General features: G+C 35.8%; 2 protein-coding genes, 1 long non-coding RNA gene and 1 other non-coding gene across 6 annotated transcripts; 2 read left to right on the top strand and 2 right to left on the bottom strand.

The window, feature by feature from the left end:
- The first annotated feature begins 13,519 nt into the window (after positions 1 to 13,519).
- On the top strand, positions 13,520 to 16,578 carry LOC122024828 (protein DMP6-like). 2 transcript variants are annotated; one of them, XM_042583544.1, is made up of 3 exons: positions 13,520 to 13,628; positions 15,605 to 15,815; positions 15,914 to 16,578. In XM_042583544.1, the coding sequence occupies exons 2-3, from the start codon at positions 15,726 to 15,728 to the stop codon at positions 16,517 to 16,519; spliced, it is 696 nt and encodes a 231-aa protein (XP_042439478.1). In that variant the 5' UTR covers positions 13,520 to 13,628; positions 15,605 to 15,725; the 3' UTR covers positions 16,520 to 16,578. The 2 variants fall into 2 exon arrangements, with proteins under 2 accessions (XP_042439478.1, XP_042439480.1); XM_042583546.1 differs by lacking the exon at positions 13,520 to 13,628 and having other exon boundaries at positions 14,699 to 16,578.
- Positions 16,579 to 16,984: 406 nt separating this feature from the next.
- Positions 16,985 to 19,967, bottom strand: LOC122022346. 2 transcript variants are annotated; one of them, XR_006122954.1, is made up of 4 exons: positions 19,828 to 19,965; positions 19,670 to 19,740; positions 18,842 to 18,915; positions 17,219 to 17,302 (listed from the first exon to the last, which is right to left on the bottom strand). It is a non-coding gene; the product is annotated as an uncharacterized LOC122022346 (long non-coding RNA). The 2 variants fall into 2 exon arrangements; XR_006122953.1 differs by having other exon boundaries at positions 16,985 to 17,302; positions 19,670 to 19,967.
- Positions 17,152 to 17,878, top strand: LOC122022345 (protein E6-like). Its single transcript, XM_042580309.1, has 2 exons — positions 17,152 to 17,345; positions 17,431 to 17,878. Exons 1-2 carry the CDS (start codon positions 17,152 to 17,154, stop codon positions 17,675 to 17,677), a joined length of 441 nt encoding a protein of 146 aa, XP_042436243.1. The 3' UTR covers positions 17,678 to 17,878.
- A 62-nt stretch (positions 19,968 to 20,029) lies between the features above and the next one.
- On the bottom strand, positions 20,030 to 20,101 carry TRNAG-UCC. The gene has a single exon. It is a non-coding gene; the product is annotated as a tRNA-Gly (tRNA).
- Between the last annotated feature and the right edge of the window lie 639 nt (positions 20,102 to 20,740).

The following is a 20,740-nucleotide window of genomic DNA, read 5'->3' as shown; positions in this document are numbered from 1 at the left end:
CATAGCGAAAATTAAGTACAAAAGATAACACAAGAAAGCACGGTTGATTTACTTGGTTCAGAGCCTTTGGCGACTCCTACTCCAAGACCCAGGTCCCACGGACCTATCGATAGGTAATCAATCCACTAAAATACCTCTTCCGGTACCTTCGGAAGAGGGAATCAAGTACAAGGATAAGAAATAGAAAAGTGTAATAGGCTACACTTTCCTTTATGGAGAATTAAATATAACAAAATAACTTCATTATCAACAAGTAAGAATTGAAGTCCGAACGCTTGTTTGTCGATGTCGGTCTGTCATCTGCGATCGGAAGTCCTTGGAATGATTGTCAGGTATAGCAGCTTCGTAGCACAGCATGAGGAGGAAGTAGCAGCACTTGGAATCCCAAAGGATCGCGTGGAAGATCGTATAGAAGTTGTGTTTGAAACTTTGTGTGAGCATCCTTATAAAGAGCTTGGAAGGTGCCTTCTATAGCCATTGAAGGCACCTCCAACCCGAGAAATCTAATCCCGAACAACCCGGCTTCTATCCGCGATGAGATCTGAATTCTATCCTGCGGAAGGCGCCTTCCATGAACAGTACAAAGGCGCCTTCCATAGCCATTGAAGGCACCTTCGAGTACTGTTCATCTGAAGGTTTTTTTGCTCCTTTTGCCCTGCAAGTTGTGTTAGTCCAAAACTAAAATATCGAACTTGCACAACAAAGTTAGCGCAGTTAAAAATAAGTAGTAATTAGTTCCTGTCCTCCCAGGACCAGGAACTAGTCAAAGTCTCGGATTAGAGATTCAAAATGGACCTAACCTGGGCCGACGCCTATTGTCCCTCAATCGGACGTGTCCTTACAAAGTCACTCTCCTCCAGTGACTTACCTTACCATCTTGCAGTTGGTTTGACTAGTCTTCTGGCCCACCAGGTCTTCATACCAGTTGTTCGGTCTGCAAACCTATGGACTTCTACCGGTCGTCCGGTCCAATGGATCTAACTGAACTTCCTGCTAGATATCTGATCAGTCTGTTGACCTATCTGGACTTCGTACCAGCTATCCGATCCTGCAGACCTAGCTGGATTTTAGCCTGGTGTCTAGTCTGTTAGACTCGTCAATTCCTGCACACTCGGTAAAGTAATTAGATCACAAAAATACCTAACTTAACTCACTTGTCATTCATCAAAACCTGAGTTAGACCATTAGCTCTACCCAAAAGGCCTCATACTAATAGAGATATTTTTTTTCTTATAAACCCATGGTTTTTCCCATGTGTTTTCAATATGGGACTATATTTGCAATCTTGCAACACCAACACTGTCCAATCTTCCACCTAGTGTCCACGACCTCCATGATTTTCACTTAGCATCCTCGACTCTAGGATTTCGCCCAACGTCCTTGACCTACCAAGACTTTGCCCAGTCCCCTGAACCAGGACTTCGTTGTCTGATCGCAGCTAGGATTTTCCACCTACCTTGCTTCAACTAGGACTTTATTTTACTTAAGATCACTTAGGACTTTCCTACATACTTAGTTACACTTATTATATCACAAGACAGCTTAACTTTGAATCCCTTTGCCATTGTCAAAACACAGGTTCGATCATCTGGTGCTCCCTGCACCAATAATCTCCCCTTTTTGATTATGGTAACTTGGTTCAAAAGTTAAGTAAAATCATATAGAAGTTCAAGAAAAAAAAACATGGTAATTTAATACTAAAGCAATTTAAGCATGAAAAAACTTTTTAAGAATAAGTTCGAGTGTTAAAGTAATTTTTAAAGGAAATATTAAGAAGAAAAAAACTTTCAATTTAGCTTTCCCTTAATTTATCACTCCTTTACTTTCTTTTCCTTAACTTTTGACCATTCTCTCCCCCTTTGTCATTCATAAAAAATAATTTAGGGAGAAAATAAAAAAACTTAATTTCAAAATGAAATATTTCAGTTTTTTAAATACATAGTTTTTGTGACAAAGTTTAAACTTGGAAATAAAACTTATTTTTTGAAAAATACTTTGAAACGAACTCTGCTTTTGAGATAGTAGAATTTTACTTTGAAAGGCTTTGAAAAGAAAAGTTAAAAAAAAATTCAAGTAGGAAGTTTAACTAGAGTACTTAGCTTTGAAAAAGCTTACTTAAAAAAACTAATTAGGTTTTAATCAAACTATCTTTTGAAAATACTTAGCAGTTTTATAAAAGTCTTAAAAAAAACTTTGCTTTTAAATGCTTAAACAATTTAAAGTAGAATTTAATTTTGTTTAGCTTTTAAAAACTTTGTTTTCTACTTAGTTAAAAATAATTAGTTTTTTTTAAAAAAAACTTAGTTCTAAAAAAAACTTGACTTTTGAAATACCTCTTTCTTTTCTTAAAAAAAAAAACTCAAAAATTTAAAAGAAATAGGCAAGACTAACAACATAAGTATAACCCTATGGTCCATGAATAACAAAAGTAATTAAAGTAAAATTTTTTTTATTATCTATTTTCTTGATTTTTCATCTCACTTTTTTAAAGTTATCAAACATATTAAGCTTATGAGTTTGTGTGAGATGAAGTTAAGTTAATTTTGAAATTGATTGAGAATATCATTTCTAATTTGAAAAATTATTTTAAAAAATAATTTTGAACTTCAAAATATTTAAGTTTAAATTTGAATTTTGAAAAAAAATTAAATTTGAATAATTAATTTAAATTTTAAAAAATATAATTTTGAATAATTAAATTTGAATTTTGAAAACATAGGTTTGAATTTTAAAATATTTAAGTTTAAAAAAATTAAATTTGAATTTTATAAGATTTGAAAATAATTAAGATTTTAAAAATAACTAAGATTTTGAAATTAATTAAAATTTAAAAATTAATTATGATTTTAAAATAATTAAGATTTTGAAAATAATTAAAATTTGACAATTAATTATTGAAGATTAGATTAAGTTTAATTTGATTCGGTTTAAATTTGGTTAAGTTTGATTAAGTTTAGGTTAAGTTTGATTAATTTGAATTATATTTGCTTTGATTTAAAGATTAAGTTAGGTTTAAACTTTAATTAACTAATTTTAAACCTAAATCAATCTCACCTTTTCTCTAAATTAATTTTGAAAATTTAACTTTATCCGTGATAACCAATCATAGCTGGTCCCAAGCCTAGATAAAGGAGGACGATTGAGTTAAGTTACCCGTTAAAACTATGACAAATATTCAATGAATGGATCCATTAAACTATTGTGATAATACTAGGTTATTCTCCAGAAAGAACACGTTGTAGGGTCTGACTATAACGTCTCGGCAAGGACCGGTACATCTCCAGAACTCGAGTGTAGTGTTAAATATGCAAGAGTTTGCATTACAGGGTCTGACTGTAACATATCAACAAGGACTGCTATATCTCCATGGGAACTTAGGTGTCGTGTTAAATAGGCAAGAATTCTCACATCATAGTTTAGATAAGAACAAATATGATATGAAAACTAATAATATAATATTTGAAATATAGAATATAGGAACCCTCACTGGTAAATCAATAGAGGTAGTAGATACAATTATTAGGAGAAGAATTAATATTTTGTGTGTACAAGAGATAAAATAGGTAGGCGAGAAGGCAAAACTGATAGAATAATCGGGTTTTAAGTTATGGTACATAGAAAAGAGTAAAGCAAGAAATAAAGTGGGTATTGTTATAGATAAGTTGTTAAAATATGGAGTTGTAGGAGCAGTTAGAAAAGAGGATAGAATTATAATCCTTAAGATAATAGTGGCGAAAGAAACTATGAACATAATTAACGTATATGCACTGCAAGTAGGATTAGATAAAGTTGTCAAATCAAGATTTTGGGACGACTTAGATGAAATATTATAAAACATTTAACCAAATTAAATAATTTTAATAGGAGATGATCTAAATTAGCATGTCAGAGTGGAAAATGAGGAATATTAAAGGGTACATGAGGGTTATGGATTTGGAACGAGAAATGAGGAAGAGAAAACTATATTAGATTTTGCGATATATATGACCTTATATTAGCTAATATATTTTTTAAGAAAATAAAAGAACACCTAGTCATGTTCAAAAGTGAGAATAATAAATAATAAATTAACTTTCTTATGGTGAAGAAGGACAGAAAAATTTGTAAAGATTGCAAGGTTTTCCAAAAATTAAGTCTACAAATTTTAAGAATCTAATTCAAATTTTAATTAAAAAATAAATTTAATTAATTATAATAAAAGTACCATTTAATTATGAAATAATAAATAGTTCAAAATTAAATCTTAAAAATTCAAAATTAAAATTTAAAAATCTAGAAATTAAATCTATAAATTTTAAAAATACTAATTGAAATTTTAATAAAAAAATTTTAAATTTAGTTAATTATACTAAAGTACCCTTTAATTATGAAATAAATAATAATTTAAAGCTAAATTTTAAAAATTTTAAATTAATCAATTATAATAATGTACCATTCAATTATGAAAGAATAATAAATTTAAATTAAATACCAAAATTCAAACAATTAAATCTACAAATTTTAACAAATTAAATCCACAACTTAAAAATAAATAAATAAATAAATAAAATAACATTAAAACTTTGAAAAATTAAATAAAGAAATTAAAAATCATAAAACAAGTTATAAGTATCGTAAATTATGGAACTAATTATTAAAATTTTACCAAAAAAAATTGTTGGAGCAATCTAGGTGCCCTAGGTTTTGATGTTTGAGCAAAGGTTTAAGTTAGGTTTATTGTTGTATTTGATATGCATTGTGAGTGTGCAGGATACAAGTACAACAAGAAAAGTCCAAGTGTGATCTTGGCAAAGGAGGAAAGTCCAAGAATGAGTCTTGGCGGTGTAAGTCCAAGCATGTAGTCTTGGCAACGTAAGTCCAAGTGTGACTTGGCAATGGATGAAGCCCCGGAGGTGAGGAGCCTCTTGGCAAAGGAAGACCCGACAATATGGACAAGGCCGAAGGAAGCTCCAGAAGGCAAGACGTGAAGGATGGGGAGACATCCGAGGGACGCGAGGCTGATGGAGGAGGCTAGAAGGCTAGGTCTAGGTTGGTCGGGAGAGAACGAGTGCTGAGTGAATGTACTCGAGGAAAAATCATAAAATTAGGGTTTACTGTAGTGTTACTGTAGCGTTACTGTAGCAGTCGACTGATGCACTGTAGCAAAGAGCCGTTGAGATAGCCGTTGGCACCAGTCGACTGGTCAATGTACCAGTCGACTGGTAACGAGCAAATCAGCTTTCTGATTTGCTCCAAGCTCTATAAGAAGGAGCTTGGGATGGCCGGCCAAGATGACGAAATTAGACTTGGTTAAAGCCTAATTAGTAGTCACCAAAGTGCTCAAGAGATCTTTGTGTGCCAAGAGGTCTTGGTTGAAGTTGTGGTGAGGTTTCTCCACCCACAAGGAGGTTGAGCTAGCCGGAGTTTGCCGGGGACTAATCCACCGACGGATTGAGGGATTGTCCACCTTACGGACACGCCGTGGAGTAGGAGCAAGTTATCTCCGAACCACGTACACGCCTTGTGTTAGAGTTTGTGTTTGGTTTGTTGTCTTCTTCCTTCTTGTTTTAGATTAACTTTCGTATTTGTTAGTTTGCTTTTGTATTCCGCTGTGCACTAACATTATAGGAAGTAAAGTTTTGGGTGAGAAGCTATTCACCCCCCCCCCTCTAGCGGACGTCAAGGTCCCAACAAGTGGTATCAGAGCTAGGTGAGATCTTGTTGGACTAATCGCCAAGAGAGCGGCTAGAGGAAGAAGATGGAGTCGGAGGGACCTTTAGGATGGGATATTCGAATCCCACCTCCATACGATCGAGATGATTTCGAGTATTGGAGGAAGCGGTTGGAGACTTGGTTCCAAATGGATTGGAACCAATGGATTGTGTTGGAGGAACCGTTTGAAGCTCCAACGGACAAGAAGGGAAAGCGTCTCCGACGTCGATATTGGACCGATGAGCAAAGGGAGCAATCGGAGACGGACAAGGAGCTAACTAGAATTTTAATTAATTTATTACCTCCTAATGCGATATTGAATGTAGGTGAATACAAGAATGCAAGTGACCTTTGGAAAAAGGTAATTGCGCTTCATGAGAGTCCTACACAAATCCAAGAAGAGGAGGAACCCAAGGAGAAGGACTCATTGGTCCAAAAAGAGAAGGACCAATCGAATGTTGACACGAGCTCAACATCCGAGGAGGAGAAGGAAGATGAGGAGGTATCATCCACATCTTCAAGGGAGGAAGAAGTGGAACCATCCACATCTTCAAGTGAAGAGGAAGAAGAGCAATCCAAGGAAGAGGAGATCTTGGAAGCTCAACCCTCCACCTCAACTACCAAGAAGAGCAAAAAGGACCACATCAAATGCTTTGAGTGTGGTAAGATGGGGCACTACAAGAGTAGGTGTCCTTCGCTCAAGAAGGTAAAGGAGGTAAACCCTAAACTCACTAAAGTTAATTTAGAAACTAATGTGAGTTGTAGGAAGAAGAAGGAGAAGAAGCACATTAGGTGCTTTACATGTGGTGAGTGGGGTCACTACCACACAAAGTGCCCAAGGAGAGGAGAGCTCAAGAAATTGGCGCACTTGAAGAAATGGGAAAAGAAGAGGAGCACAAGTCAAGAGGGAGCTTCAAAGGTAAAAGGGAAGGTAATTCCTATTTTGAAGCTTGATCCAAGCTCTAATTCTTATATGCTTGTTAGAAATAATGTAGATTATTTACCCAAGCATAATCATGGATTTAGGTATAATTATAGGAATAGGGTTAACACGGTAGATAACCCTAAGAAATCATACACTAAGGGTAGACCTATTAAGACCCAAACCACTTTGCCTAAGGGAAGGAAAGTGGGTGAAAACCTAAGCATTAATCCCAAGAAAGGGAGACATATGCCTAGGAAGGTGGGTAGGTCTAGGCATGTCCAAGGTGAAGATGTTGACTTTAGGGTTAGAACCCTAGAATTAGAAAATCAAGTCTTGAAGGCAAAGCTTGAGGAAATGGAGAAAGTCCTAGAGAGGTTCATTATTGGACCTAAAGGACTTGACATGTATTTGGGTAGTCAAAAACCTAAAAATGTCAAATTAGGTCCCTCCAAGACCAAAAAGAGGTCAAGTGCTAAGGTAGCACATGACATTGGTAAGGGAGGTGTGACCAAGGATAAGGGAGAGTCATCTAAGGCCAATAAGAAGGAATATGCTAGGGTGACATATACTTATGGCAAGGATGGGATGTCCAAGGTTAAGGACAAGAAGAAATTAGCCAAAGACAATATGTCTAAGGTTAAGAAGGTGAGTTTTGTAGGCCAAGTATCACCCGAGGTGCACCGAAGTGGCCTAGCCATAGTGGATGAATCACCAAGGGAGGTGACTAAGGTTAAGATTCCTAAGGTTAGGAAGAGCCTTTGGGACCCATGGTAGATGGGTTATCAAATGTGCCAAGTGGTTAGGAGACGGACTTAAGTCTCTAACATAGTGGGTTGGCACAATTGAGTTGAGTTTCATGCATAGAAATATGAATTGGGTTCATATTGCATGAAAATTAGTTTTTGATGTAGAGATGCCATATAAACTAATGCTAGTAATGCATTATGGTTTAGTATGGGCAGATACATCAAGAGGAAGCCAAAACTAGGACTTTAGGTCAAGGTTTAATTGAACCATTTAGTTAGTTTTGAATTTTGTGTCAATCTTGGGATCTGTGATAAATATATTTATATATATATTTTTTCCAAGTAGACATGGGTACAATAGACCTCTCCACAAAATTTGGAAATTTTTGTAGGTCTGTGGAATTTCTGGTGCATTTCTGAAGTTGACCTGAAAAGGTTGATTTTTTCATAAATAGGGTACCAATCGACTGGTACAAATATCAGTCGACTGGCAACAGTGTTTTTGAGCACAGAATGTTTCTGTAAGCTCATTTTGTCGATACCGTAACAGTAGATTTCGACCACAGAATGTTTCTGTGAGGTTCTGTCGAAGGGGGCAGTCGACTGGTACCTAGTTCAGTCGACTGATACCAGCCTAAAAGTGTTTTTCGACATTGTTCTTGACCGTGTCAACTCGTTTAAATGTATGAGATCAATGGGGGATAAATACATGAGTTTATGGTCAATTTGGATGACATGTTTTCAACAATTAGGATATTGTTGGAGCTCTTTTTGATGTATGGCAAAGGGGGAGAAGTCTAGGTTTAAGTGGGAAACCTATACACCTTTGCAAGAAATCCTAACTCAAGGGGGAGCTTAGGTAAAGGGGGAGCGATTGTTTAGGCAAAGGGGGAGAAGTTTACCTTTGCGAGAAATCCTAGCTCAAGGGGGAGCTTAGGTGAAGGGGGAGCCTAGGGATTTAGGTTCCATTATTTATGCATGAGTTGATTTGCATATTTATTTGCATATGTATTACATTTATGTTTCCCTAACTTAAACAGGTTGTCAAACATCAAAAAGGGGGAGATTGCTAGAGCAATCTAGGTGCCCTAGGTTTTGATGTTTGGGCAAAGGTTTAAGTTAGGTTTATTGTTGTATTTGATATGCATTGTGAGTGTGCAGGATACAAGTACAACAAGAAAAGTCCAAGTGTGATCTTGGCAAAGGAGGAAAGTCCAAGAATGAGTCTTGGCGGTGTAAGTCCAAGCATGTAGTCTTGGCAACGTAAGTCCAAGTGTGACTTGGCAATGGATGAAGCCCCGGAGGTGAGGAGCCTCTTGGCAAAGGAAGACCCGACAATATGGACAAGGCCGAAGGAAGCTCCAGAAGGCAAGACGTGAAGGATGGGGAGACATCCGAGGGACGCGAGGCTGATGGAGGAGGCTAGAAGGCTAGGTCTAGGTTGGTCGGGAGAGAACGAGTGCTGAGTGAATGTACTCGAGGAAAAATCATAAAATTAGGGTTTACTGTAGTGTTACTGTAGCAGTACTGTAGCGTTACTGTAGCAGTACTGTAGCAGTCGACTGATGATTGTAGCAGTCGACTGATGATTGTAGCAGTCGACTGATGCACTGTAGCAGAGAGCCGTTGGCACCAGTCGACTGGTGCATTGACCAGTCGACTGGTAACGGGCAAATCAGCATTCTGATTTGCTCCAAGCTCTATAAGAAGGAGCTTGGGATGACCGACCAAGGTGACGAAATTAGACTTGGTTAAAGCCTAATTAGTAGTCACTAAAGTGCTCAAGAGATCTTTGTGTGCCAAGAGGTCTTGGTTGGAGTTGTGGTGAGGTTTCTCCACCCACAAGGAGGTTGAGCTAGTCGGAGTTTGTCGGGGACTAATCCACCACGGATTGAGGGATCGTCCACCTTACGGACACGCCGTGGAGTAGGAGCAAGTTATCTCCGAAGCACGTGCACGCCTTGTGTTAGGTTTGTGTTTGGTTTGTTGTCTTCTTCCTTCTTGTTTTAGGTTAACTTTCGTATTTGTTAGTTTGCTTTTGTATTCCGCTGTGCACTAACATTATAGGAAGTAAAGTTTTGGGTGAGACGCTATTCACCTCCCTCTAGCGGACGTCAAGGTCCCAACAAAAATAACTAAATTAATAAAAACAAAATGTGTCAAAGTGGGTTGACACATTCATGAGTTCACATAAAATATATCAAATCAAAAATTTAATCCATCATTAGAAATCAGCTATAAATTGTTTGACTTGTTTGACACATGCATACTTGCGATGTACATACACTATTTTATGTTAATAAATGTCATGTCATTTATACTAGTATTTTGTTCATGCTTAATTTAGAATGGTTAAGAACTTAAACTTGATTGATACTTGTCCAACCTAGTATCAGGGTGGAGCGAGATGATGGTACATTAAGGAAACTTGGTCTAGAGAGTCAAGTGGAGTAAGGCGTACCCTTCTTGGTTTACTTAGCTAATGGAACTAATCGACGCTATCTCGCCACATCCTAAACTAGTTAGACCAGGGTTTCTTAACAAGTTGATTAAATATAAAATTTCATTAAAAGACTTTGTTTTAGAAAGTGATCGTTGCTTCGATACCTAAGAAGGCCCCTGTGCTTTGTCACTGCCTAGAAGCTAATTTTTGAAATATGTATTTAATTGACTAACTATTAATTTAAATCTAACACAAGGTGAATCAATCTTTAGATTCAAACTTAAATTTTAAATTAGATAAAACTGACAAAACATCTCATAAAACTCATACGGGTACCGTAATTGATTGTGCTAAAACATTTTGAATGAGTGAGATAAAGAGGACTATTAAATTAAAAATATTTTGAAAAAGTTTTCAAATTTCATAGATAATTTTCTTAAAATTATTTTCAAAATAGTGATGTAACATAATAATATTTTAATCTCTATTTACTCTAAATCACGGATGAGAAAGGGAAAGGAATCTATGGTAGAAAATTATCTTCGGAAGAAGAGAAGAGAAAGGTCAGGGTGAAGAAATTCTTTCCTTTGCATGCTTGTTTATCTTAATAGAGGAAGGTGAATACATGCAACGTAATTTTGTAAATAAAAAAAGGTACATGCATCATTTTTTAGATACATGGTTTAATTTTGTGAGTTAAAAAGGGTACATGCGTCATTTTTTTGTATATAGTATAATTTTATAAATGAAAAGGAGTACATGTATCATTTTTTTTCTATCTGTTGCTTTCCGTCCGATTTGAGATGATCGATTTTGGCTCGAAAATCATCTGTTGATGGATTGCATTTCTTTTCCATCTGGAAATTTTCATGAAGTAAATTCATGAAGTAAACAACAGAAACTTTTCCACTACAGAAACTTTTCCTCAATTTTGATTTCCATTCTCTCAAGTAAACTGACCATTAATGAATTTCATGCTTAATTGGGTGTATTTATATATATAAATGTTAAATAATCTATATACTTGACAAATATTGATTGTTGACTAGTACTTAAACGTCCATATCTTAAGGTCAACACTATAACCCAATCCTCTAGACACTTAAGTAGATTTCCTTATAGTTAATAAAGATGACCAGGGTGTGTCAGGTTAAGGGGAGATGTTTTTAAAAATTCAAGAAAATGATTTAAAAAATTATTTTAGAAATTTTATTTTCTAAAAACATAATAATAAATTTAGAATTCTTTTTAAATATTTGAAAACTCCTTGAAACATCTAGAAATATTTTTTTACAAATATTTTAAAAAAAATATATGAAAAATCTTTAAACACACTTGAAAATATTTTGAAAAATTATTTTAAAAATTTATGTTTTGAAAAATATATTTTAATTGATCTTTTAATTTGAATCAACTCCTACACATATAGGTAGTTCTCCTTGTGGTTAACAAGATTTACTAAGGATTTGTCAGGTTGAGGGGAGTTCTAATTAAAGATGACATATATATACTTTTGAAAATTCCTTGAACTATTTTGAAAATTCTTAAATAAGTTTGTAAAAATATTTTTGAAAACTTTTAAAGATACTTTCCTTAAAAAATTTATTTAGAAAATATTTTTAAAAAATACTTTAGTTATTCTTTAGTTTAGATCAACTCGTAAGACACATAATTTAGATTAATAAGGATTCCTAAGAAAGTGTCAGATTGAGGAGAAATCCTGATTGAAATATCAAACATAATTTTTAAATTTCTTTTAAAGTTAATTTTCAAAATTACTTGAAACTGTATTCAGACATTTTTGCATTTGTTTAACTATAATTTTAAAAGTGATGTTTTAAAAAATGATCCTATTTCAAAAATAATGTTTGAAAACAAATGCTTTAACAAAGATTTCTCAAGTATTTTGAAAATTATTGGTGCAAAACCTAAGGGAATCTTAGGTAATTTTTTTAATATATGTCAAAGGGGGAGAGTGACCTTAAGTTAAAAATATTTCGATTCCCAACTTTGATAGGAAAACCATAACAACCAATACCTAACTTAAGAAAATTATCAAACATCAACAAGGGAGAGATTGTTGATGTAATTAGCCTTCAGGGTATCAATATTTGACAATGTACCTAAGTCTGGTTAGTTTGACTAAGGGTTGATCCAAATAAGACTTGATGTTTGGAAGAGAAGTCTAATCAAGACTAGATGACTAGCAAAGACAAGTTCTAACTAGAGGTTAGTTAGGTGAAAAGTTTACTGAGTGACTGATCCTAACTGGAGATTAGATAAGGGTAAGTCCTAACTGGAGGTTAGGTAGGTAAGAAGTCTACTGAGTGACTAGTCCTAAGTGGAGGTTAGGTAAGGAGAAGTCTTAGTGAGTGAAGTTAGGTGGTGGAAGTTCTGGTGATTGAAGTCAAATCCTAATGAGTGAAATTTTTTTTAATATATTGGTGCAAAACCTAAGGGAATCTTAGGTAATTTTTTTTAATATATGTCAAAGGGGGAGAGTGACCTTAAGTTAAAAATATTTCGATTCCCAACTTTGATAGGAAAACCATAACAACCAATACCTAACTTAAGAAAATTATCAAATATCAAAAAGGGGGAGATTGTTGATGCAATTAGCCTTCAGGGTATCAATATTTGACAATGTACCTAAGTCTGGTTAGTTTGACTAAGGGTTGATCCAAATAAGACTTGATGTTTGGAAGAGAAGTCTAATCAAGACTAGATGACTAGCAAAGACAAGTTCTAACTAGAGGTTAGTTAGGTGAAAAGTCTACTGAGTGACTGGTCCTAACTGGAGATTAGACAAGGGTAAGTCCTAACTGGAGGTTAGGCAGATAAGAAGTCTACTGAGTGACTAGTCCTAAGTGGAGGTTAGGTAAGGAGAAGTCTTAGTGAGTGAAGTTAGGTGGTGGAAGTTCTGGTGATTGAAGTCAAATCCTAATGAGTGAAGCTAGATGACGAAAGTCCTAATGAGTGAAATTAGACAGTGAAAAATCCTAGGGAGAGAAAATCCTAGGTAATGAGAAGTCTTGGAGGAGTGAACTCTAAGCATGGAGCTTAGTAGGTCGGGTAAACTTACAGGAATACGGCTTGATCCTAAGGGATTAACCCTTAGATGGTAGACTTGGAGGAGGGACCTCCAAACAAAAGGTAAGGCTAGTAGATCAAGTAGACTTACAGGAGTGTGACTTGATTATAAGGGATTGACCCTTAGTTGATAGACTTGGAGAAGGGACCTCCAAGCAAAAGGTAAGCTTAGTAGGTCAAATAGACTTACAAATATATACTAGGTTGCTTATTTGTGTTTTGTATGGTTGTTTTGTAGGAGCTTGGAGCTGGAAGCAAAATAGAGAGCAGATAAACACAAATAGGTGAACCGAACTTGACTCAAGTCGAACCAAACCCAAACCAATCTAGTAGATCGAACCAGTGGTTTGGCTGAGGATAAGGATAAGCCATATTGCTGAGTTATGAAATGTTGACATGGAAGATGATATGAGAAAATATTTGATTCATCTTTATGATTTAGATGAGGATAAGGATAAATCAGATCATGCGGATAGAAATAATGCTTGATCCAGATAAGACTTGATCCAAATATTGTTTTATCTAGATATGTCTACATCTAGATAAGAGTTCATTCAAATAAAGATCTAATTCAACTCTATAAAAGGAGACGAAGACTCTACGTTCAAGATATCAATTCTTCATACTACTACCTTCTCTACACTCAAAAAGCTACGCCGCGAAGCTCTGTGACTGAGGAAGCTCTAGGAAGAGTGTGTTGCACTCAAAACTTCCGGATCATCCTTTTTATTTGGTTTGTTTTATATATTGTGCTAAGTCTTTATATTATTTGTGACTGTAAAACAAACTATAAGCTGTTTCTATGCCTTGGGAAGATTTTCATAAAGGATAAAAACTAATGGACAGATGTCTCTCATGATTAAGCTTTAGACGTCCTGATCTTGGGGGTTGGAAATCAAATAAATCGTTAGTGTTCTTTTTTATGTCTTTATTGTTATATTTTCGTTGTTACTAACTAACTCTGATAGAAAAAAAAATAAGTACAAAAAGATGAATCGATATTTACTCCCTTTGTCAATGCCACTTATCCTGTAGATTTACCTCTTCTCTCACGTGCCTACTGGTCTAAAGTAATTTTATATCTGAGCGTGAAAAGATATATGAGTAAAGTTGAAAAACATAAGATATTTTTTAGTAAAAAAAACAGAGAACTTTAATATTGAAAAAAATATAATTATGCTCAAACAAATAATAATAATAATAATAATAATAAATAAATAAATAAATAAATAAATAAAGGCTAACTTAAGAAACATACTAAGTTTTTCTGTGTGTACGTATATAAAGGTAAAATTCAAAAGGGTCTTTCTTTTTATAAGAATCATTGTTTTTTTATTTATTATCAAAAGACACCTCATCTAGTCTTTATATATTTTCTTTCTCAAACTATTTTTATTGTCTTCCATATCTCCATGATTTAATCCTTAATTACGATATATTTATAGAAATTTTTTATCTAAATGAAAGGTATAATCAAAATATGCTTAACTTCTGGATTGATTGTCACATGCACTTCTCGATTTATCCTGATGACCGATGATAAATTTTTATAGAGTCAGGTCGATCATCCCAGGCTCAACATTACCCAATCTGATTAATCATTTTTTATTTATTTATCCTATTAAAGAAGTCAGAATAGGATATATTTTCTTTCTTAAAGTGCTTTTATTTATTTATCCTATTATAGAAGCCAGAAGATCATAACAATTAATTAGAATTGTCTCCTAACTATAATTCAGTAGCTATTGTATAATATGTTAGTCTTGATCAAATTTAAAGTATTGTTATAATATAATATATAATAATTAATATTGATCAAAAGATAAAATATTACTATAATAAAATTTATTAGTATTGATTATATTGTAGTAGTTTTGTATAATATAATTTTTTGTATTGATTAGAGTTGAAATATTTATATAATAATAACTATAAATTGGTAACCGCAGTAATATCACAAAAAAAATAAGGATAATTTTGCACAGCAGAGTATATAAAAAAAATTCTATTCAAATAATCCCCTCAATTTCATTTTAGTTAAATATTGTTAAAAAAAAAGGAAAGATATTCAAAATATGTTTCTAGATGTAAAGTGACTTTGTGCCTTTGTGGTCTCACATCAAGATGCATGTGAAGTGTGAACTCTTGAACAGAGTATAAGGACAAAATAATAAGAGCCAAACAAAATTATATAAAATAAAATAAATAAAATAAAATAAAAAGAAGGTTGCATCACCAAAAAAAAAAAAAAAAAACGCCACTTGTTTGGCTTAGTGGTGAGATCCAAATCACTCCCCACATTTGACTCACATGTGATGTGAACATATTTTGACCATCTCATACGATATCTTTTCTTTTATATAGAATCATTTTTTCTTTAAAAAAAAAAGTCAATCTCATTTATTATAAATGATTAGAGTTATGTAAGGCTTGCCAATTAGGTCCGCTTATATTTTATTTAGCTTAATGGGCCGGGATTCAAAAACCAAGGCCCAGTAAAAGGAGCCAGACCATGAACAATACATACCGGCTTGGGGATTGCGATTTGAGACGAAAGTTGAACAAAAGGGAGTTCTTTTTTTCGATGGCATTGTTCATTATCGTGGAGTTGAACCGACTGACTTGATGGCAGTTCTTTTTTTCGATGGCATTTTATTATAGCAAAAGATGATTATATTCACTCAGATGTTCCTAATAATTCGTCCCTAGATTATATAAAAGGAGATAAATCGGCCGACTTGATGGTACTTCATTGTGGCAAAAGATAAATACGCTCGTCCTCAGCGCCCTCATAAATCCGTCCCAAGGTCAACACGATGCTAGTACCTTTATGCCTTCTCCTTCAATGAAGGTTATGATTCAAGCAAGCAATTCCTTTCGTCTGCCGTTAATTAACCATATCCGTGTATATAACAGTAAAGTATAACGTTGTTCCCATGAATTAAATCTAATTTACTTAAATTTAATTACGATTAAATGGCAACTAATCAACTGCTCATCGCCGGCGTTGGCGATCAGAGGAGCCCTCTCTTGTCCGACGCCGGAGGGGAGGAGGACCACAGCCACAAGGCGGAGGCGGTGCCGTCGCGTACTCTGCTTCAAGTGGTATACAAGAGCACTGCCGACCTCGCCAATTACCTCCCCACCGGCACCACCCTCGCCTTCCATGTTCTCGCCCCCGTCCTCACTGACGGCGGCCGATGCGCCGCCACAGCCAACCGGGCCATGACCTCTGCACTCCTCCTAGTCTGCTGCCTCTCCTCGATCGTCCTCACCCTCACCGACAGCTTCACCGACGCCACAACCGGCCGCGTCCGCTACGGCCTCGCCACCCGGCGTGGCCTCCTCGTCATTGACGGTCTGCCGCCTCCGGCGCCGGCTGTCGCGGCTGAGTACAGGCTGATGCCGGTCGACTTGCTGCACGCGCTCATGACACTGCTAGTGTTCGTGGCCGTGGCGCTGGCGGACCGCAACGTGGTGTCGTGCTTCTACCCGATCGAGTCGCCCAACGTGGCGCAGGTGGTGGCGGCTGCGCCGGTCGTCGTCGGCCTCGTTGTAAGCGCCGTCTTCGTGGCTTTCCCGTCGACTCGCCACGGCATCGGATTTCCAGTGACGCCCAAATGATGCCTTCTTCTTTATTTATTTATTATTAATAGTATTAGTATTATTATTGGCTTTCTTCTACACCATAAAAGAAATTTTTTATATTTATTTTTGAAGTTAATTCCTTTCTTTATAATTTTTTATATAATTTTAAAATTATGAAGCCGTTTGAGCCAACAAATTTAGTTAGTTAAAGGTTGAATGGACTGGTAGGATAGACATAGATCGAGCCATAAGAGACACGTGTCGATTACAAACAATTTCTAACTTTTTATCACATAGATTTTTATAAATAAATCCATTAAACAATTTATCTAGAACTTGAAATTTTATCTAAAAGACACGCATTCTTATTATTTAGTCTCCAACAATGCCTATGATTCCGCCTTCACATGGAAATAGTGCGCTCCAACTAAGCTATATATTTAGCCATAATTTACCTTGAATAACATTATTTAAAATATATATCAAAGAAAGTCCTCTAAAGTCAGGCCTAAAGTCACTCTTCCAATTTGTTCCTCAATCATCGCAAGAACACACGGTCAATTAATTGGAAAAGACGAATTTTAAAGTAAAGAAAACAAAATAAAAAAACTCCTATAAATTCAAGTAAGCTAGAGCAACACCATCATACTTCAAATTGATCTCCTTCCATGGCTTCCTCAGTGAACTTCTTACTCTTCTCTTCCCTCCTCCTCACGTCTTTATCCATCTCTTTTCCTGAAGTCACTGCAAGAACTCCTGCAACCACAACAACCACAGTAGTCGTCCCTGAGGCGACGCCGGCCGTCCAAGTCGAGAAAGCTGCAAAATTCAGCACTCATAATCATCCCTCTCCCACCACCAAGTATAAGTTTTCTACTGTATCTTTCTTTTACTGTTTCCTGATCAGTTTAATCTCTAAATTTACTGAAAATCAATGGTTTGAGCAGATCGAGCTACGAGGAGAAAGAACCCAAAGCTCAGCAAGGTTACAGGAATGAGAAGTATGGAATGAGTGACACATTGTTCTTAGAAAATGGGAAATATTTTTACGATCCTGTTGCTGAAAAAGGATATGGATTATATGCTGGAATTGGCTTAAAGGGTGCTAACCATTATGTGTACAATAATTATAATGACGAGGCAAATAATTATGAGAGACAGAACAATGGAGAAAATGAAGAGTATAATCCATGAAAGGTTTTGATTAATGCAGCAAATTAAGAGTAAAATTTAAAAATAAGTATGTAATAGTGATGCTTTTATTTGGGGTTTAATTGAAGCAATGTTTAATGTGAATGATTGTGGGGTTTGATGCAAAAGCATGTTGGAACTATGTATGCAATAGTTTTTAAATAACCTAATTCCTTATTAGTGATATTATATTATTTTGAAGGAGAAAAAACTCCATTGCGTGCGTGTTTTATATAGAGTTTGAATGAAATAAGTTGAAATACAAAGTCACTCCCTTCTCATGCACCAGTAGTGCCTTTTTTTTCTTGGTTTTTTTTTTGGTAGTCTCTCTTCTTCTTGGCATCAAGGGACGTATTAATGAATATGGATTCATTTTGCACTTTGGCCTTCTTGATAGGGAAGAGCTAGTTCACTATTGAATCACCCTTCTCATGGAACTCATTCCATCATGCAGTTTTGTATCCAATGATCCTCTTCCACTTATCTTAGGCACCACAACCCTCACCCTTTCTCCATGCATGCATGTGCATTTCGCCTACCACTCTTTCCTCATGCAACCATAGTGCCCTCCTTTATCGCATAAAATCTCTCCTTGACATCAATAATGTGATCACAATTTGTGATCCACTTTGTCCTGTGACCCAACCCAATGATGATGGTCTCCATTCTCCTTATGCACCCTCCAACCTCCGTATGTTCTCATCAAGTGATTTTAATTTCCATTTATCATCGGCACCGATGACCCTCTCTCTTCCTCTTCACATAGTCATCCTACCTTCTATGCCTCACAAGCCGCAATCCTTCAGACTTTCCTAGCCATGGTATCCTCTTCTTCAATGACGATGTCTCACCTAGTTCATCGCTGACAACCCTACCTTTGGCCTTCTCTACCGATGATTACTATCAATGTTGAGAAAATAAATAAATGACTGCATTGATTGGGTTCTTTTAATTATAATATGTAACATTTTTTGTTTCTCTATAGACTCCACATTCTAAAATCCAAACTAAATGACTAACTTTTTATAATCATAAAATCTAAAGGTCATCTTTGTGTGTGTGCATGTGCATAAATAGAGAATGTGACTTCATCAGATCCTAAATTGGTGGTTAAAGATTAGTCAATATAATCCTAAATATCCAAAATAAATGAAAGACATAGCTTACCTGTAAGGAGAAATCCAAACTTCCAAAAAAGTCACGCAATTCCATTGCTCGTATAGTTACTGAGACACCACTACCTGTTCATTTATAAAATTCAAGTTTCAAGTGACTTTCCTTAACATCGCTTAGGTATGTTCCAATTCATATTGCAAAACAATATAACGTGCAGACTTAGTGTAGACGTAATGAAAAAAAACATCAATTAGTCCATTCAGTAGAAAGAAATATATCAAGTACAATGAATATGTATGTGTAATATATGCTCAAGATATCCCTCAAGTAAAGATTCAACAGTCTTTGTTAAGTGAATGATATCAGTGTAAGAGTATTATATCTATTCTTGCTTCCAACAGATTCTAAACAATAAGGTGTGACAAACATCAAGTATGGTCGCCAAGGAGTAGAAAGAACATTTAACTGAGTTTCAAAAACACTCAATCTAACATAACCGTAAGTCCCCTTTATGAAAATTCAGAACAATGTACCAAACTAGACTTGAACACAACCAAAGACAAAGCTCACCAATCCATTTGTCAACAAAAAGGAACATTGATAAACAAAGAAGAAACTTGTGCTATAGTCAGATGCCAATGCAAGAGACACAATGCAGAACCAAAAACAGATGAATCTTAAGCAAAAGAAGCTATCTTCCCTCAGCACTAAACATCAAGTCATTCTAAGGGTTAACCTATCTTAAATGCGGAAGCCACTAAGACACTTCTCTCCGCTCATTAAAAATTGTAAACATAATCATATACTTAAATCGGGCAATCGAATGGCCGGATGCGAAATTAGGGTAGAAAAGTAAAGCCAGAAGAGGAACGGCAATACCGTCACCATGCTAGAGCTTCCGATATCAAAGAATGACGGCGCCAATGTCGAACGCCATTCCCTAGGAAGGCCTGCCAAGCCCAAGCCGAATAAACCGCCTCGATTAAAGCGGAAGGAAAGGGAAGCGAATAGGCAAGCGCAAGGAGAGGAGAGTAAACCCGTCGAAGTCCTAGCAAAAAAGCTGCTAGAAGGACGGCCGGAAGCGAGGGTTATCCGGCGACGGCGAGGATCCGGGCGTCAGACCGCGATGCCCGGACGAGAACGGGACGAAACCTCATGAATGACTTGGATGCGAATATCCCTTCACAGCAAAAAAATATATTTTTGTGAAATGAAAATGAAAAAGAAGAAAAATAAAATTGCGTTTGCCGGGAGTCGAACCCGGGTCTATTGCTTGGAAGGCAATTATCCTAACCGTTGGACTACAAACGCATCGACATTAGACTTTTCTAAAGTTAATATAGATTCTTACTTTTATTACTCTTATAGTCTTTTTAAATAAAATAAACTTTTTCGGTATGTGTAGATATTTTATAAATATTAATAATTTGATGAATAAAAAAATGATTTAAAACTCAGAAGCTACCTATGATATCATCTCTCAACGGTGACCTGACGAATTGCATAATGATTAAGGTGTAGAAAATTATGGCAATTGTCACCTGCAGCTGACACCGTTGAACCAACCTCATTTCATTTCATTTCATATCAATCATATCGACCGAAGAATGTATCGTGTACAGAGGATATGACAAGTCAAATACATCACATCAAAATCAAATGCCTCCCTTCATTTCAACTCAAACAGTTAGCAGATTACTGATCCAACGGTTCAGTTGATGGACCGTCCCGGTTTATTCGGTGAGCCGCGGTTCGTTGGGTGTTAAAGCCGGAGGTTCTTCTTCTTCCTCCTCCTCCCGTCGCCGTCGCCGTCGCCGTCATCTCAAACCGCGAGCTCCTCCTCCTCCTCCTCCTCGACCTGTGAAACCACACAATAGATATCTAATCGCCGTCGCCCTCTCGATTCGACGGACCGATCGACGTATGCATGAAATGCCATGCAACCTCGCC

The sequence above is a fragment of the Zingiber officinale genome, chromosome 9B (genome assembly GCF_018446385.1).
Source record: "Zingiber officinale cultivar Zhangliang chromosome 9B, Zo_v1.1, whole genome shotgun sequence".
Classification (NCBI taxonomy): Eukaryota; Viridiplantae; Streptophyta; class Magnoliopsida; order Zingiberales; family Zingiberaceae; genus Zingiber; species Zingiber officinale.
Note: the sequence above shows the minus strand (reverse complement) of the source record. Positions and strands in the feature narration are given on the sequence as shown.

What these genes read in the sequence shown, in the direction of transcription:
- LOC122024828 (XM_042583544.1), top strand. Translation starts at nt 15,726, where the DNA reads ATGCCTTCTCCTTCAATGAAGGTTATGATTCAAGCAAGCAATTCCTTT. An exon ending in TCCGTGTATATAACAGTAAA is followed by an intron (nt 15,816 to 15,913) that starts GTATAACGTTGT and finishes GTTGGCGATCAG; the next exon opens with AGGAGCCCTCTCTTGTCCGA.
- LOC122022345 (XM_042580309.1), top strand. Translation starts at nt 17,152, where the DNA reads ATGGCTTCCTCAGTGAACTTCTTACTCTTCTCTTCCCTCCTCCTCACG. An exon ending in CATCCCTCTCCCACCACCAA is followed by an intron (nt 17,346 to 17,430) that starts GTATAAGTTTTC and finishes TGGTTTGAGCAG; the next exon opens with ATCGAGCTACGAGGAGAAAG.